The following is a 19,661-nucleotide window of genomic DNA, read 5'->3' on the forward strand; positions in this document are numbered from 1 at the left end:
ACTAAAAAAAAAAAATGAACCCTTCCGTGCCTTACGATCTGCGAATATGGCGGTGTTAGGCACGCACCGTTTTTAGGGTTCAAAGGGTTGCATTGAATTTTTAAACACTTATGGGCTGAGTTCGGTGCTCGCTGTGAACAGCAGAAATTTCAGGGATTTTGATTTTCAAATGTAGGCAGGTCTGAATTTAATGGTAAATAGAACAGTCACTATTTTAAGAAAATGTATTTGCGATTATTACAGGCTGAAAAGTTGTAACATTTCTGTCAATGTAATTTTGATGTCTGCATATATGCATTTCTGTAACTTTATACAAATTGCGCCCTGATGTCTCTAGGCCTGATGGCTTGCGCGTTATAAATAAAACAAATACAAAATACAAATCCATCCATCAGCATTATGCCCATGGCCTTCGGTCAGTTGAGGACGTTGCTCTCAGCTGTCTAAAATTGTCCATGATGGTGTATTCTTACCACAGAGTGGGCTTTTCTAGAATATTGTTTTTATGTCTTTGAGTAATCTAGCGATCTCGGCCATTTTGGAATGGGCTGATTTATTCAGAATATAAACGGTCAGAGCTTGCCTGAGTAAACCCATTCAAATATGGACATCACTGACAATAATGAATTATTCTTTTGAACCTTCTATTTATTTTCGAAGTCTGTTATGCCCCCCCCCCTGCGTACCAGCAGCCTTGCCCCTTACTTATGCATTATATACTTTATTACCTTGTCATTTAATTTCTACATTGAGCCTTTTCCTGTGAGGGCTCTGGGATTAGAAATGTAATGTCTACTGATGTCTCTGTTAAAAATACAATGCAACTTTTTGAACACAAATATGGACATCACGCCAACGTATTCAGGCTCCAGTGGCCTGTGAAGTTTTACGATCCGTCCCCTGTTAGGATTGGGTGGCAGCGCTTGTCATTCACCTTGCCGGCGCTTCCTGTTTCCTGCTGAATCGCAACGCTGTGAACAGGCTGTCCTGTCATTCGTTCAAGTTTTTTTTGTGTTTCTTCTGAGCTGAAGAAGATTCTCGGCAGTCAGTCCCGTACACCTCCACCATGAATATCCGGAACGCCAGGGTGAGAGCAAAGGGGAGTTGGGGGGAATCTTGGAAAAAGTCGCACATTACCTCCAGATCCCTCTTCCTCGTCTCGGTACTTCTGTTGTTACAACCTCCACTTCAGGTTCTGGTTTTGGATTGTATTGGTTAGTTCTTGGCAATCTGGCGTGGTGGTTCCTGCAAGAGAGGCCAGTCCAGTCCCTGCCCTGGCCGGAGTGTCATCCGATACTGGGTGTTGGTACGTGCGGTTGGGTCGGATCCTCCGGCGGCCGACTCTGTTTGTATCCGGTCAGGGGGTATCCCACAGAAGGCGGGTGTCCTTTGTGTGTAGGACTGCCATCCCGGGCATGTGGCGTTATACCGCTGTAAGCGTGGTTCTTGCCGGTTTTCTGCTGAGTGGGGTGGAGAGATGGGGAGTGGTGCTCCAGGCCACAGGGCGTGACGCCGGGGGAGGTGGGACAGGTCGTTAGGCGGCTTTGCTGGCTATACCGCTCACGGTTCGCCTGTACTGGCTGTGCAGAGGCACGACTTCTACTGCTGGGCTAGCGCACAGCATTCTTTCCATGCTTTCACTGGGGTTTCTGGTGTGGGTATAGGGCCTGTCTGTGCGTGTGTTGCATCTGGGGGGTGTGGCTCTAATTAAGGTGGCAGTTGGCTAATGCTGTTCACCTGTGGGTGCCCATGTCTTTTGTTTGCGGTCAGCAGAGAATCTGTGTTTCAGTGTATAGAGGTTGGAACTGTGGGTGTCTCATGCTCTGTAGTGCAGCTGTTTTGGTTAGTGTGTTGCTGCTGGGGGCTCGTGCTGTCTACTGGGTTTCTGAGTAGTTGCCATGGCCTCTAGTAAGAATGTTGCCAAGCAACAGCATGTTTTCTGGGGACGACTCTGCGAGTTCCAGGTCTTCCTCTCCTGTGTCCGGGGTGTCTTGAAAGCATGCAAAGGTGCCTGAGGTGTCTGACAATCACTTGATCCGCATCTGCAAGGAAGCCTTGCGGAAGTATGCATGCCTTAAGAAATCGCTGAAGTGCAGGGCTTCAAGTCGCCTTCATCTTCATCCTGGGGGAGGGAGGGCTTCTCTAAGGATGAGGAGCATGCATGGTGATGCTGAGGAGCCTCAAAGGAAGTATCTAGCTAAAAGGCATTGACTGTATTGCTGATTCAGGTGTCAGATTGCATGGGCGCTTTCATTGCGCCATCAAAAGTTGTATAAGATTCTGTTCAGTGTGGTGTAGCGCTCGTCTAGGGCAGCTGAGGAGGCTGCTGTGTAAGACCAGGTAGAAAGGAAGACGGATTCTGCTTTGCGATAATGTTACACACCAAGGCGCACATGGCGTTTAGGGTGCCTACATATGCCTCCTACATGGCAGAGGCGTTGCTTGGTGGCTTTCGTCAGTTGGTGAATCCCATGGAGGGAGGAGCTCACCCCTGTTGCTGTCAATGCAATCCCAGCTGGAACTTCTTCTTGTTAGGATGACTCCAGAAACACAAAACCTGCGATTTCCATCTATTAAGATGATCAGCACCAATATCTAATCCCCCACACTAGCGTGAGATGGGGGTTTAGATTCTATCAAAGACAAGGAGGCGAGTATTATGCATTACAATCTTTACTGAGAACCACAGCAGCAAAGAATAAAAGCTTTGTAAAACGAAATTTTTCCAAAACGTAACATTATAACAAAGCAATGGAAAACATCCCAGTCCAACATGGTGGGCAGGTCATGCTCTGGAGGCAGCCAATAGGGAGCGAGCCAGTCTCATATAGGTCCATTCCTTAATCCACTCTCTTTCTGAAGCTGATCCTTTTCACACGACCACCGAACATTTCTCCACTAGAACGAAGAACAAACTCCCATGGAGACGTCGGCGCTGAGCCTTCTGCAACTTGGAGCGGAATCGCTTGCTTCTTCCCGCGTCGAAACCATCAACTGAAAGCTGAAACAACCAAACACCAGTAAGGGTGGGTGGGTGGGATAATACTCGCCTCCTTGTCTTTTATAGAATCTAAACCCCCATCTCACGCTAGTGTGGGGGATTAGATATTCTATGGCAAGACAGGAGGCTCATATTATGCAAGTTCAAAGCCCTTGCATTACATTCACCGCTACATGATCAATACACTTATGGTAAAATGTCTTAAAAGTTGATTCCCTAGACCAGTCAGCTGCTTTTAAAATCTGTTCCAACCCACCCCCAAGAAAGGCTGCTTTAGAGGCCATAGCGCCTCGGACTGAGTGGGGACCAAAAAAGGAAGTGTCAACCCCTGCCTCCCGCATAACCCATTTGATCCATCTGGCCAAAGTAGAAGGGGAGACCGGTTTATGGGGTTTCCTGTAGGAAATCAGCAGCTGAGAGGTATTGGGATGTCTAAAACCTTCAGTTTTAAGCTCAAAGCATTTCAAACAGTTGACCACAATAATTTACAATCTTCAGGAAAAGCTGGATAGGATATTGAGGAAGTCATGCATTTAGTTCTTCTTGAGATAAAGAAAGTAACCCCTTGAGGAGTAAACATCTTATTATCCACATCCAGAGCTCTGATGTCAGAGACCCGTTTAATAGACACTAGACATAGTAACATAGCAAGTTTGGCAAATAACTGCTGCAGGGGCAGTTCTTCATTAAGAGGCCAGGACCTAAAGAGCTGCAGCACCATATTAACATCCCAAAGAACCGAATACTTCGGTTGTGGTGGAACTTTAATACGGATAGATTTGAGGGCCCTTCGCACCAAAAAATGTCTACCCACTGGTTCCCCTTTAACCAAAAGGTGACCGGCTGAAATAGCAGAACGAAACCCATTAACAGTCCTGTAGGCTTTCCCTTCTTTAAACAGTTCTACTAGAAAATTGACCACCTCTACGGGAGGGGCAGAAACGGGATTGAGGTGCCTAGCCACACACCAGCCAACCCATCTGTTCCATGCTGAGGAATACCCCACCTTAGTAGAGGGCGCCCAGGAGTCCCTGATGACCGCCATAGAGTCTTGCGAAAGTCCTCTGAAGCACCAGGAAGAGCTGAAATCTTCCAAGCCATAAGGGCAAGGTGCCCCTGCAGGACCAACTCGTGCGGGAGACCCTCCGGATCCACCAGCAACAGGGGATCGGGAGGGAGAAGACGGGGAATATCTACTGCCAATTCCAGAAGGGCCGGGAACCAAACCTGAGAGGGCCAAATGGGGGTAACCAGAACCAGAGACCCCGCCTGTGTGCGAACTTGGACCAGAACCCGGGCTATCATGGCAAAGGGAGGAAAAGCATACCCCAACTGACCCGACCAATCCTGGAGGAAAGTGTCGGTGGCCAGAGCTAACGGATCTGGTCACCAACTGTAAAACCTGGGAACTTGACAATTTAGCCTCAAGGCAAACAAGTCTATCGCCAGGGGACCCCAGAGGGACGCTATGCGGGCGAAAAGAGACCTGTTCAACATCCAATCGCTCCTGTCCTGCAGGTGCCTGGAGTTCCAATCCGCAACCTCGTTGCTGACTCCCGGAAGGTATTCTGCTTTCAATAGAATATCCCTGTCGAGGCAAAAATGCCAAAACTCTCTTGCCAAATCTGCCAAGATTTTGGACCTGGTACCCCCCAGGTGATTGATGTATCTCACCGCAGAGATGTTGTCCATGCGGAGGAGAACACAACAATTCCCCTGATCCTTGAGGAGACTCCGAACAGCAAAGGACCCTGCTAACAACTCTAGGCAATTGATATGTAGTTGTTTCTCCGACTCCGACCATTTCCCACCTGTGGAAACCTGACCCAATCTGGCTCCCCAACCCGATCTGCTCGCATCTGACTCCAGAACGACATCCGGAGATGGGCCAAATATTGCCTTGGCATTCCAGGCCTCCATGTGCCTGAGCCACCACAGGAGTTCCAACCTGGCTTCCGGCGGCAAATCCACCATTTGGGAGTAAGAGAGACACTTGCGTAAATGCCTGGCTTTCAAGCGTTGCAGCGCTCTGTAATGAAGGGGAGCAGGGAAGATAGCTTGAATAGATGCCGACAGCACCCCCACTACTCTGGCCAACTGTCTGAGGGAGATCCTCCCCCTCTTGAGGAGCAGACAAATTTCCATCTTTATCTTGGAAAGTCTGCTGTCTGGGAGAAGAAGGATGCAAAGCTTTGAATCTATATTGAAGCCCAGAAATTGGATACATTGCGTAGGCTTCAATATGGATTTTTTTTACATTTATCACAAAACCTAAGTCCTGTAAGAGGGTCACAGTGAATTTCAGATGGGAACACAGAGTCTGATAATTCTGGGCTAGGCGCAACATGTCGTCCAGATAAATTATGATCCGAATCCCCCTGGATCTGAGAAGAGCCATCACCGGCCGCATGAGCTTGGTGAAACACCATGGGGCTGAGGACAGGCCAAACGGAAGGGATGCAAACTGCCACACCCGACCCCCCCCCCCCCCCATTGGAAGAAACTCCTGATGCGGGGGAAAAACGGGAACTACCAAGTAAGCGTCCTTGAGGTCCAATTTGACCATCCAGTCTGCAGGGAGAAGGGTGTCCCTGAGCAAATGAATTCCTTCCATTTTGAAATGGTGATAAACTACAAAAGAGTTGAGGGCTTTCAGGTTGATTACTGGGCGAAACCCCTGGTCCGGTTTTGGGACTAGAAAAATGGAACTCAGAAACTGAGAGGCCCTGTAAGAGGCCGGGACTACCGCCCCTTTGGAGATGAGATCCCTTACCTCCACATCTATGAGGGATTGTTTGACTTCGTCAAACACCAAAGGAAGGGGAAAGGACAACTGACAAGGAGGGGCATAGAATTCTATCTGATAACCTTGAACCGTTTGTAACACCCAAGGATCCGAAGTGAGGGCCTCCCACTGTGGAAGAAACCTGGCTAGTCTGCTACCTAGACTTTTGGGGGAAAAAACTTTTAGCACCTGAGAAAGTACCTGATGGCCCTCTTGATCTTCCGGCTCCTCTGCCGGCACGTCCTCTCCAACTCGAGTTTTGTTGTGCGTAGAACTGGTTATGTGCTCCTCGAGCAGAGGAGGTATGGTATGCGCCCCGGGGCGCAAAATGACAGGGACGGGAGGAGCCCTTGGAAAAACGGCCGGAGGAGCGGGCCCTACCTCGTCCAGCCTTGTTAAAAACCTTTGGGGCAAAAACCTTTTTTATATTAACCTGCGCTTTGTCCAGCAACGTAAATGTGTGAACATATGCTGACAAATCTTTCAGAAAAGAATCCCCAAATAAATTACCCTGAGCTGAGGGGCCACCTTCCCTCTCAGACATGTCTGCCAGTTTGGAATCCAACCTCATTAATAATGTTTTTCTCCTCTCCCTACATATGGAGGCATTAGCATTGCCGAGCAGGCATACCGTACGTTGGATCCAACCCCTTAATGCGTCAACATCTACCGGGGTGTTAGAGGACGCCGCCTCTTCTGCCATTTCAAAAATCTGCGTGACTGGACCCAGGATGTCCAACAGTCTGTCCTGACAACTACGCCACGCTTCATCGACCCCCTTCTTGGGGTCTTTCCCCTTCTGGGAAAGAAAAGCTGCCATAGACTGGTCTATTTCTGGCGCCAGAGCCACCTTGTTGGCGAGCAAAGGTCTGGGACATTCCGACCGTAATTTATTACGATCCTCCTTCGCCATAGGGCGTCTGATCCATAACTTGAGGAAAGATGAAACCTCTTCAGAGGGTTGCCACTCGGCTGACCTGGGGTGTTGTATCAGGGCAGGAACAAAGAAAGGAACCCCACACCCATCCAGCAGGGGGCCCTCCTGAGGGGCTACTGAGGTCACCTTCCTTTTCTGCCTCTTAGGGCGAATCAGAGTTATCTGAACTGTCGGAGGATGAGACATCAATAGGGGGCTCCACCGGCGCGAAAGGCGCGGGGGCCGGCCAGGGGGTGGAAGAGATAGGCTGACGGGATTCTTCCCACCCACGCTTTAAAATACTCTTAGGGGACATGGCCACTATGGGACTGAGTTGTCCCTGGGTATGCTTAGTTTTGGCCTTACATTATTTGGGGGCCTGGGATGCCGTAGATGGGGCAGCATCCTGGGACGGATGAAAATCTGCAATACGGGTAATTAACCTGTCAAAGGCTGACGCCAAGGTATAATTCAAATCAGATAAAGCTGAGTCCAAAGAGGACTGAATAGCTTTTGCCACCAACGGCTGGGCATGACAGGCTTGATCCCCCAAATCATCAACCACTTTCTCACTTTTTTTGGCAGTGCGTACTTGAGTGCTGGCATCAGCAGAGGAGGGAAGCGCTCCTTTATCCATGACAGCACCAATTTTACTTGGTAAAATATATATAAATATATGTAAGTGGTATGAATAAACAGCAGGGTCTATGCTGAATCAACACAAGCCGATCAGGCTGTAACCTTTCACTTCAAGAGGGTGCCACAAACTTTTGGAAGGGTCAACCAGGCAGTATATGGACAATATCTGTATCCCACAGACAAACACGCGAGCAGCGTGTGAGGGCAATGAAAAGATACATTGAAACGGCTAAAACCACTGTAAATAATAAAAACAGAAAATGGAACACAATTCTTAAAATAACATTTGCTTAAAATAACATTTGACAATAAACCAACTGAGGGGGAGAGAAGGCTCGAACCACCAACCCTGCCTCTGGTAAACAGCACGCTTAACGCGTGTGCCAGAGAGCTTCTCTGAATCTGCACGCAGTCAGTCAGAAAGTAACTGAACTGAAGCGCGCGCACAACAAAGGAAAAACCTCCCCGGCCTTTTCTCAGGCCCACGTGGAATTGGAACGCGAGAGCGTTCGCAGTAAAAAGGTCAAATAAAGTTAAACAAAGCGTGCAGCTCCCGGGCTGCACGCAACACCTTAGAACACTGAGCGGGCTTTCCCAAGCTAACGCCACGCTCGAACAATTATGTGAAATTCACCTCAGGAGGCGAGCGCGGCTAAATAAACAAACGCTCGATTGCCTGCCTGAGGAACAATACACAATAAGAATACAATGTAGCTGTCTTGCCATAGAATCAGCCATCCACCTCCACTAGATATCATCCCACTTCCCCGTCTCTCTGCACAAACTGAAGCAGGAACCTACACTGAACATCCACCACCTCTCTTTTCCAACTGAACAGATCAGATAACCCCTGTACCACCACCCCAATGCCACTAATCCTGATTCTGAGCAATTTCCGCTGCACATCAAACCTCCAGTCCAACATCTAATGAGGCATTATCTCTGGGCAACCGCAAGTCTCGCATGCCGCTGATGTAACTCTACACATCAAGCACTTCCATCCCGCCAACCCCGCATGACCCACCCTAAGGTGATTCAAAATAGTTTCATCCCTTTGTGTCAACTCCCAACTCCACCCCCCCTCAAATGCCCGAACCCGCACTTCCTGCACACTGCATAAAACTGCCGTCCCTTTGAAGTCATATCCCACTGATCTGGCCACATATCCTTAATTTTTCCACACGCCATCCCCTGTACCTCAGCCACACTCAATGGGACTTTCACATCCACCTCCCCCTGCAACGTGGCCCCATACGCAGCCCGATCCACCAACTCATTACTCAAGACCCCACAATGACTGGGAACCCAAGCCAACTCCACCATGGTACCCCCTGCAACACACTTCTCTAATCGCTGTATAATGAGCACAACTATATCCCTTCTATCACAATTCCCCTCCTTGCTAGCCAACCACACACTCATCGAATCCACAAACGCCACCGCCATAGCCAACTGTTTCCTCATAATCCGAAGCACCACCATATTAACAGCCATCAACTCCGCCGTGCAGACGGATACATCATCCAACAACCTAGCCAACCAAAACTCCTCATCCGCCTGAAAATAGCAAGCCATACCAACCTTGTTCCTCTTCGGATCCCTGGAACCATCCGTATATACTTGAGCGCCAACTTTCCCCTCCACATACTGCACCGCCAATCTCTTAATCACCCCTCTATCACCACCCTTGATCACCACCGTGGCCAAATCCAAACAGACAATTGGATCATGCTGCATCCAAATTCGGCCCTACAACCCCATCCACATCTTCCATCATACACAACCCCTCCACCCCCCCAATCGTTTCACCAGCCTGTCCGCATGGAATCCAAAAGTCCCCCTTTCCTCTCTCAACTCCCACTCTAATAAGCATGCATCAAATTAACCCCCAGACACTTCTTTACAGGATGCCACACACTGAGGGACTTAGAACGCAACCAATACCTAGCACTCAGCTCTGCCCTTCTCCAATCCAATGGCAACATCCCTGCCGACACTTGCACAGCCTCTGTCGGGGATGACCGAACAGTCCCAGTCACAATTCTCATTGCCCTTGACTGGACACCATCCAACACATTAATCTGAGTTCTACTATAACTGCACTGCAGCTGAACTCCGAACTCCAGCACACTCCTGACCAACCCCACAATCAACAACATCCTCGTACTCCTCTGCCCTCCACCCCACTCCTGACCCGACACCGCCTTCAACAAATTAAGATGCTGTTTACACTTTGCCAGCGTCTTTTCCACTTGCAACTTCCATGACAGGCGCTCATCCAATAGCACACCAAGATCCCGGAATTCCGACACCCGGACCAACACATTCCCGCTGTACTTAAGATCCAAACTGACACCACTACGTCGGCTGTTAAACAACATACACACCGTTGTAGAGGAGGACACCTTAAAACCCCAATCCTGACACCACCCTTCCATTACCTCCAAAGCCTCCTGCAACTTTCCTTAAATCACTACTCCCACCGTACCCAAACCACTCCATTGTGTGCATAGAATCCCACCTGACAACCACATTCTCGAACTCTCTCTATAAGGCCATCCACCGCTACAAGAAACAAAATGGAGATAACACTACCCTGGGGTGTCCCATTTTCCATCAAAAACTCTCGGGACAACACATCCCCAACACGCACCCGAAACACCATATTCCTCAGAAAATCCTTAATCCAGGAAAACATCTTCCCCTCAACACCTTCTTTCGCAACACAAATAGCAACCCATCCCTCCACACCATATCATATGCCTTCTCCATATCAAGAAAGATCACCCCCACCATTTCCCGACAGGACAATGCCTCCTGCACATCTGTTGTCAACGATACAATTGCATCCATCCCGGATCTAGATTTACAAAACCCCTGCTGAAACACACTCAGTCGCTGCTCCGACTCCAGAAAGTGCACCAGACGGCCAAACACCATTTTTTTCCATCACCTTGCACAAAACAGATGTCAAAGCAATGGGCCGATAGAACCCACACAAACCAGCCGGCTTCCCCAATTTCAGAATCGGCAGGACGACAGCCCTCTTCCACCCAATAGGCAGTGTACCGTGATCCCACACAACATTAAACAGCCGCAACACCTCCAGCAAATTCTGCAAATAAATATAATGTACCCCATCCTCAACCGGACTTTAATCCCGTCGGCCCCTTAGCACAGTCCGCAAATCACTCAAAGTGAACGACATAGCCATACTGGATGTCCATTTGTCCACAACATTCAGCGCACCCTTATTAACAGCCATTGTCTGGACACCTGTGCACACCCGCAAAATACTTTCCAAGTGCCTCTGCTTTACCACCATATCGCACCCCGCATCTGTAATCACCGAAATCCGAGTCTGCCTGGACATATGCCGAAACCTCGCCCACACCTTTGACAAACATGTATCACTAGATAGAGTACTACAAAAATTCCTCAAATACACCCGCTTATGACATCGAATCACGCTCTGCACCAGTGCCCTAGCTTTTTTATAGGCGACAATGTCTGCAACCGCTTTAGTACGTATGGCCTTCCGCTGCTTCCTTTTTCTATCCTGAACAGCCGCTGTTCATTCTGACAACCACCACGGGACCTCAGTTTCCAGAAGAGCTTACCTCAAGCCGGGTCCAATTCTGACACAACACTCCGAAAGATATCTTGCAGAGCCAAATCCATTGCATCCACAGTGGGTGGCACCCCACCCCCTGAGCATCACCCAACCTCACACCCATCAACCAGCTACAGCCCTCTCCAAACTTCACCCAATCCAAATTACAGAAGTTACACCCCCTCGGGGCAGGACTTGCCGACTTCACCACCCTGACACCTACTTCTTCGGATATAGATGCATGATCACTCCCCATCCATCCTCAGTTTCCTAACACACTTCGAAACCATAGATGCTGATACCCAAACAAGACCCCATACCGGTATGATCAGTCCTAGTATGCCCCAGCGAGTTCAAAAAAACAAGCCCACACTCATCAGCCAGCACTTTCAGATTATCTGTCACAGCACTATTCCACAACGTATTGTGACAGTTAAAATCCCCACAAAAAATATCTGTCGCGCTGCCCCAAGGCCTGCCGCAAAGCCCCCACATCAAGAGGTCTACACGTATTGTAGAAATTCAAAACCACCAACACATCAGAACCCATAAATAACCTCACACCAATCAACTCCAACTCCCCTCCAAACTCAAGGACAGAACATTGAATACCAATCTTCACCAAAATGCAAACCCCTCCCCCATGACCCGCCACTCTTTCCTAAACAACACATATCCCGGAAAACGAAAATTAATACCCTCTCTCAACCACGTCTCCTGAACACACACAACGTCAACATCACCCACTTACTCCTGCCCATTCGCCAACAAACTCCTTGCATTCCATTGCCACAACGTCAGACCCCTGAACCCTTACTGGGAACACTACCACCACTCATCATCTTATGTACATCCTTATCTATGAGATTTCCAATCCTTAAATACATCTTTGCTGCCTTCACCACCGCCTGTAACCTGTCTGATGTTGACTGACAACCAGCTGTCATATAAATAGACGTGATAATAAAACGCAACAAATCTGCCATTCTGATAGTAACACCCCCCCAAACTCCAAAGACTGAATCTCACCTTTACACACCGCACCACCTTATTCCGACACTGAAACAGGATGTCTCCCAAGACATCCCAAATCCAATGCCTTGTTCCTGGTCACCTCACCCACACCCTTAACCAACAAACGCCCCCTACTAATTACCTGGACAGACTGCACAGCACCAATCCCTTTCCGGACCCACTCAGATACCAAAAAAAGCTAACACCACTAAGATCTTGATCGGGCTTCACTGACTTTATGACCACCTGCCAACCTGACTCTGCCTCCATGGATTCAACCGCAGCCTCGCACCCACCCACATACTGCTGTCCACCACCAGCACCCCCACTGCTCTCCACCCTCTGATCCACAGGAGATCATCTACGCAGTGTCCCACTGTCATCCCCTAGAAGTCCCCCCCCTTCCTCCTCTCAACATTAACACCAGCATCTGCTAAACCCTCCGCCAGAGACTGGTGACCACCACTTGTACCCAATTTCCCTTTCCCAACATCTCTCTTGCCATTCTTCTTCCCACCTTTGCCCCCTGCATTCCTAAGGGACCCCATGTTAGATGCACCACCACCAACCCCTGCAGACCCATGGGTCCCCTTACCGCCAATGTATCACTCCTCCCAGGCGCAGGCTGTATGCCATCTTGCACCCCCACACCACCCCTGCAGCCGCTGTCTCCAGAGTATTCCCCTGCCCACTCATAACGGCGAGCAGGGACACCCATCATGCACGTCCCAACCACCAACTGCGTGTCACTTTTGACCTCCCCAACACCGAACACACAGAGCCCCCTCCAGCAACAAAGCACGCCGCCTTTGCAAACAAAACGGCCGCCACTCCCTTAGCAACCCAGCACGTCCAACATGCGCCTCACCCTTCTGTTCTCTCCTCCCGTGCCCACCTGTTCTCCCTCCTCTGCAAAAATCGGACCTCCTTGCATCCAGCTCGCACCGGCAGCAACCCGGAAGTATCGCCCCAGCCGGAACTGCTCTTGGATCTGGCTGATGAAGGGGTTCGGGACAGCGGGTGTGACAATGGGGATGTGGTGTTGTGACGTTGACCTTTCCAACTAAGCGTGTATCAGCAGGCAACAACGTTCGGGATTCTTTTTCCAGGAAGACTCTGGTTGGCGACTCGTTGGGCGAACAGGTGCATCACATTTTTAAGGCTGACCAGCTTCACAGGGGATTGAATGCTAAATCCCGGTCGGGGGCCTCTTTGGAGGTGTGGAGGGGAGAGCTTTGAACGTTTCAGGGACGCCCAGTGTGAAAGGGTTATTGGAAGCCTTTCAGCTGCAATCCTGACACCAAGTGTGTCGGGCCAGGTTCCACTGGTTCTGGCCTGCATTGGGGTGAGTCCTCTGATGTTTGGGTGTACTGGATTGTCTGATGAGGGTAAACAATCGAGTTTGCCTCTCATCACCTGTGCTTAGGGGCGTTGGAAACTTCTGTCACCAGAAGGGCGATGAACACTCTGGCCATGACGCAGGGGATTCTGGACTTGTTGACAAAGGGGGCAATTCAGGAGGTTCCCCGGAAGGAGAGGGTTCAGGGCTTCTACTCCTTCCTATTTGTGGTTGAAGCCAAGTGACAAGTTCAAACTAGTCATGCATCCGAAGAGACTGAATCTGTTTGTGCAGACACTGCACTTCAAGATGGAGAGACTTCGGATTATCCTGTTGATGAAGGGGTTATACTTTCTGGCATCTCTGGATCACCAGGACACATACTTTGGCTGTGTCCTCTCTACAGGCTCATTGGGTGGCTATTGGGAGTGGAGCACTGGATAGCAGCCGCTTGTCATTGGGCTGCTGAATTCTTGTTCCTCGGTTCCGTAGTGTACTCAGGGGTGCCTCTGTGTGATCCTCCTTTGGTGCTGCAGGCCTCTCCGTTTTGAACTGGTGGAGTTGGTGGGCATCAAGTTTCTCATTTGGAATGCCGTGTTTCTGGTGGCAATTCTCTCCAACTGCAGGTTGGGTAAAATTAGGCCGTTCCTGAGGGCCCGGTCGGATTCGGTTGTTATCTGGTTTGATACAGGCTTTCTTCTAAAGGTTCTCTTGCAGTTTTACCAGGCCCCAGGACATTGTGCTTTCCATCCTTTTTCCCCAGTCCCACTTCTGCGGAGGAGGAGCAGTGTCGCAGGATGTCCTGGACAGGACTGCATCCATTAGCCAGTCAGTTTGTTGGTCACCTTTGAGGGTCCAGAGGCATGAAAGTGTTATTGGCTGAGGCACATGGGTCTCTATTAAGGACTTTTTCAGGGTGGCGACCTGGGCCGACCTGAATTCTTTCACGCAACACTACTGCCTCAACTTGTATAAGCAGGGATTGACCTTTTGGGGCAGGGGTGTTGAGCACTGGTAGACCTGTTCAAGGGTGATTTATAGTGATGTCTGGTAATAAATTGGAGTTGGAACTGGCCTCTGGTCTGTTTTTCTTCATTGATCCTTTTTCACTGCTTTCTTTGGTATAAGTACTGGGACAAGGAAGAAGGACGCAGAGATAATGAGCTGTGTGAGGAAGGCATGGCATCAATAGTAGACGCAGACATAATGGATACAAGTTTTGAAAACCTTTTTATTTACACTTTTGATTGAGTATGTAGAATTCCTAACTGGCCCTAACTCTAAAATGGGAGTAATATCGACCATTAGACCATAACAAATACGTCCAAGTCAGTCTAGTCAAAGAAAAAAGGCCTGTACTAAGAAAACCTAACCTTGGTCTCCTTCTTAGAATAACAGATGTGTAAAGGGAATACCAAATTAAAATAGTCTCAAAGAAAATGTCAGTATGGCTTCAGCACCAACTCCCTTCCCCAGGTTCAACCCTACGGGGTCGTGAGTCTCAACACAACAAAGGATGGGTGGATGTTACAGATGTTACAGATGTTACAGTTCTGTCTGTCTTGGCACACTTTGGCTTACTGGTGCTTACTGGTGCGAGTTCAACAGTTGAATCATTTCCTTCTGCTTTGCCTGCCTTGCCATCAATACTCGGTTCACATATTCTTAATTTCTTACAGTTCTGCACAGGCTTCCGTCTTCCGGGTTTGAGCCCGTCTCTCCTTTGTGGGGGTTCCCTTCCCCATGCTTTATCTCGTATATATGTTTTCTCTGTCGAAGACTTTCGAGACTGCGAGGAATTTACATATACCTCTGCATGACCACTTCGACCTCTCTCTTAACAATCCTTCAATTCAGTTTTCTCTTGCAGCACCAATGCCTCTTGGTACTTGTAGTTCTTATTCTTTCACTTGCCTTCTTGGCCTTTTTCCACAGTTCTTATATTTTACTTTTGCCCTCTTGGCATATTTCATTTTACAAATGTTACTTTCCTCTTATTCAACTTATTGCACCTTCCTTTGACCTCTGCTAGCAATATCTTCCAAGAACATTTCAGAGACTTTCGAATGTGTGACTTCATATTGCAAGACCACTCTGCTACTTTGTGTCCTTGTCTTTCAACAATTGTTCGCCTTTTGTCGGCATACATGCAACTTTCAAATGGCAGTCACTTTCCTTTTAACATCAGCCAGACTTGTTTCCCTCACTAACTCACCGGCTATGTTATTTGGATTTCTTTCATCCCTTTCCCGCAGCTCAAGGCTGTTACCAACGCCTCTTCTGCTCCTCCACAACTCCGCCGTTCACCCAGGAGGGTCGCAGGCCACTTTCTGGCAACTTGAAGGTTTCTTTCCTCCACTCATTCAGCTCTGCTTTTCGAATGCTCAAGGCCTCCCGAAAAGCATGGAAATCTTGCCTGGCTTTCTCTTGATCCTCTCAAAGTTGATCAGCCCGTTGGCCTTCGACAGCCTGGTTCATATCAGCCTCCGAAGAGCTGTTCCTTCTCGTACCCAGCCTCGCTCAAAGTGTGCCTGTGTGCGCCACCTTTTATCTTCCCAGGGAGTGATAAGTGGCAGGTGTACATTGTTAGTTACGTGCCTGACTCTGTCTGGCATCATTACAGGGTCAGGGCCAATGCAAGTCAGGGGAGGTAATCCTTCTAACCTCATTCCTCTTCTTGGTGCAATACTTTTGTCAAGGTAAAGTGTGGAGGAATTATGGGATTTGTAGTTTCCTCAAAAAATAAGTAGGGGTTAGATGGGTTGTAGAAAAGGGGGCGATAACATGTTTCACCATTGGGTGCTTCTCCCCCACCCCCACCCAGGTGATCCTCCATCGCTTGTCTACCCCCAGGGTTGGGATCCAGAAGCTATGGCCTTTCCCTGGCCACCTCAGAATGGGATCCCCAGGGACTAGATTGTGAAACACCCTGTGGTTTTTCACAGCTGGTTCTTGTCTGTAATCACCATTACTGCTCAATGCTCCAAATAAGATTTTGAGGTGGGAGAATTTTACTCCCCATTTTTAAACTTTGAGAGTAAATGTGATTTCAAGAGATAAAAATGATTTTTCTCCTTTGCAAGAGAGTAAAAAGTATGTGGCATTCAGACGCTGTATGGAAATCATTCTATCGCATTACAGAAAAGCAGGTTTCTCACATTGAACAGATAAACGCACATGGTGCAGTGGCACAAACACCCTCTCAGAAATTAAAGAAATGAGTACTAACAGAGTTTCCCTTCCATATAACAAAAGGGGTACAGCAGTATAGGCTTTTAAACACTTCGCTCACACAGAGCAGGTCAGCTTGAGTAGGAACCATTTAGCCTTCACCCATACAAACAGAAAAGGTGAATCGGGGCAGCCCCCAATGCAAGCTTTAATTATGTAGAACAGGTGGTGATTAGTGCAAGGTGTAAAGCAAAGGTGGAAGATTCCCACAGAGAAAACAGATCAGGAATGTGTCTGCGCAGTAGAAGCTCCTCTCGAATACAGAAGGTGTAACATAGCTTTGGTAGTGCACACTCCACTCCTAACATAGAAAAGGTATTCCATGGATGGATCTCAGTCAGCCCTACAGATAAGGGTGTATTGGCCCCTTTTACTCCTTATACATTTGCAGAAACTCACCAAAAATAAAAATGGGAGTAAACCTACTCCCAATAAAAAAAGAGGAAAAATACATGTAGAATTTGCACCCCTGCTTTCACCCTTAAAGTTCCATGGATATGTTTGGACCAGTAGAGCGCCAGGGGACCACTCCAGTGGTGATAGTGTGCAGTATAAATAATCCTTTAACATTAACCGTAGTGCACATTGTACCACGGGAAGAAACTATTTTATATGCATGATAAGTAAACCTGTATCTTTTAATGTGCATGACTAACATAAGTGCAAAGAAATAAATAGTACAAAAACAGTATTTTACTTGCATATAAAATACTCTCATTGGGAATTGGACTTAGATGTTTACTCCCTAAAAATAATTTTACTCCCAACTTTAAAAAATAGGGAGTAAAATATTACCACTTCCAAATCTTATCTGGAGCATTGATCCCAGTAGGTAATGCTTGCATCACACAGAACAGGAACATTGTGAGTCTCAACAGTGGAAGATTACCACACTTGGAACAGATACACTGTAGGTCATAACAATAGAAGTCCACTTGCATAGAGAAAACTGCATTGGATGGAGCAGTGCAAACACCCCCACACTGAAGAGATACATTAAGGGCCTCAACACAGTGCAAGCTACACTTGCATATAACTGGAACAACATAGGCATCAGCAGTCCACATTTCTGTCAAAAAGAACATGCACAGCATATGCATAACCAATACAGCAGTGGGAGACTCACCCACATAGAACAGGAAAAGTTAATTGTTTCAGCAGTGCAATATCCTCAAAGCTGGAACTAATATAACATTGATAGCAACTAGTCAAAATACACACGTTAACTTGAATCAGAAACACTTTGCGTAGTAGGCATTCAGTAAACCATAATTAGAAGGAATTCTGCTTTAGAAAAGTAAATTATTTCTATACCAATTCCCACCCCCTCTACAGCTGGTTCACTTCCTAAAACATGTTGCAGAAGGGGATGTTAATCTAATACAGGGTGATACTCATTAAATACGCCGTTCATTATTTATCTTTGGTCTGACCAGTTGATCTCTTTATATAGTAACATTTTTAAAACACAAAAACGTAGCCAATTTCACAGTAAAGCAAAAATGAATTCTATTGTGTGTTTTGATGTTCACTAGAATTTGTCTTTTGATATTTAATGAAGGTCCTCATTTCCTGGAACTACTACTACCTAATGGTATGCCAATGTTATGATACAACAATGTAGAGACGTAAGGACTCGATGCTAAATTCTATACCTAATCTCATGGTCACATTTTGGCTGGACAGAGTTCATTATTTGTTATTTATATTGCACTTTTGGCAAAGTGCTGTACATAGAACATATTTACATAGAATTATCACGCAACCGAAATTGGTACTCATTTGTTGACCTCTGAAGGATGAAAGGCTGGGTTGGCCTTGCTGGGATTCAAACCTGCGAGCTGCAGATCACACACATATAGCTGCAGCGAGCACTCAACTGGCTGAGCTATCTTACCAGCTAACATCCTTCAGAGGTTGGTAAACTATTGACTGAGGTATAACGATGACCGTGCCTAGAAGTTGGACGAAGCATGCATGAAGCTCTACATACAAATATCTATCTGGATTATCACTACATGGACAGATTTTGCTGAGTTTCTGAATCAATTACAAATGTACCTCGGTTTTGTTTGTTTTTGAACTGCACTTCCTGGAGAGTCAGGTTTTAGATTTTTTTTTTTTTATTGTAGTCTTGAAGATTTGAAAGAGGCTGTTAGGCTGTAACATACGCCTTATTTTACAGTTTTTATAATTAGTGTAAATTGAAAAGTCAAGACTGTAAAAAGTATGAAGCAGGCAACCAAAGGGGGAAAATGAATAGTACCCTTTAGAAACAAAACAGTGCATAATGGTAACTCTGTTTTCCATATTAATTATACAATCCTAAAATGCAAGGAAAATTAAATATGCACAATGCTTCTGTTTTACTCCATGAGCACTAAACACAGCATAAGCTCAACAGAAAGAAACCATTCCTTTTACTCAGAAAGAAACCATTACTTTTACTGTGCACGTTTTTTTCTGAAACTCGGGAGGATAGCTCAGGGGCAACATGCTCGCCTTGGAAGCCAGACGACGTGGAGCAACACAGGTTCGATCCCCGTGTCTGCGCTTCGAAACCTCTGGGTATTAAGTGCCTTATAAATAACCAATTACAATCATGAAAGGCTTCAGAGAAAACATTTCGGGTTCAGAGGCTTGATGGCAATTACATCCATCTAGATAAAAATCAAAGAAGTGTTCTGGTTTCTGTCAAATTACCTGACCATTGCACTGCCCCATGCTCTAAACCTGTGCTAAATGTACACCGGAAAATAATAAAGCTGTTGTATTTCCAAGATTTTAATGTGTAAAAAGACCTCGTAGGATCTGGAGGCCTGATACTCCTAGTCCTACTTTTAGAAATGTTTTTATTTTTATTTTTTGTCACAGCACTTAAAACTTGCCTCTCCTGCCTTTAGTGCATAATGAAAAACGGCTGTGATATATTTTGGGGTACTGAACTGACATTTTGTAGGGGCTGGGAGTATTATACTTTATGTAGAGATGGGTGGGGCATTTATGGTAAATGGGGGAAAAGGTTTGAATGCATTTCCTAAGTGGAGGTTTCTGCCACAAAGCGAAAAGTGCGAAATTCGCACTGGAATCCAATTCGGCGAAATCAGCATTACCGTTCCACTT

At 47.2% G+C, this 19,661-nt stretch overlaps 1 protein-coding gene across 1 annotated transcript in view; it reads left to right on the plus strand.

The window, feature by feature from the left end:
• The first annotated feature begins 647 nt into the window (after positions 1-647).
• NAA10 (N-alpha-acetyltransferase 10, NatA catalytic subunit) overlaps positions 648-19,661 on the plus strand; it is a 97,614-nt gene continuing 78,600 nt past the window's right edge. Inside the window, exon 1 of the mRNA XM_069645413.1 lies at positions 648-1,087. Coding sequence (XP_069501514.1) covers positions 1,067-1,087 — 21 coding nt within the window. The 5' untranslated portion in view covers positions 648-1,066. The remainder of the gene's footprint in view (positions 1,088-19,661) is intronic.

This window comes from Ambystoma mexicanum, chromosome 2p, assembly GCF_040938575.1.
Source record: "Ambystoma mexicanum isolate Mex_15411 chromosome 2p, UKY_AmexF1_1, whole genome shotgun sequence".
NCBI classification, from domain to species: Eukaryota; Metazoa; Chordata; class Amphibia; order Caudata; family Ambystomatidae; genus Ambystoma; species Ambystoma mexicanum.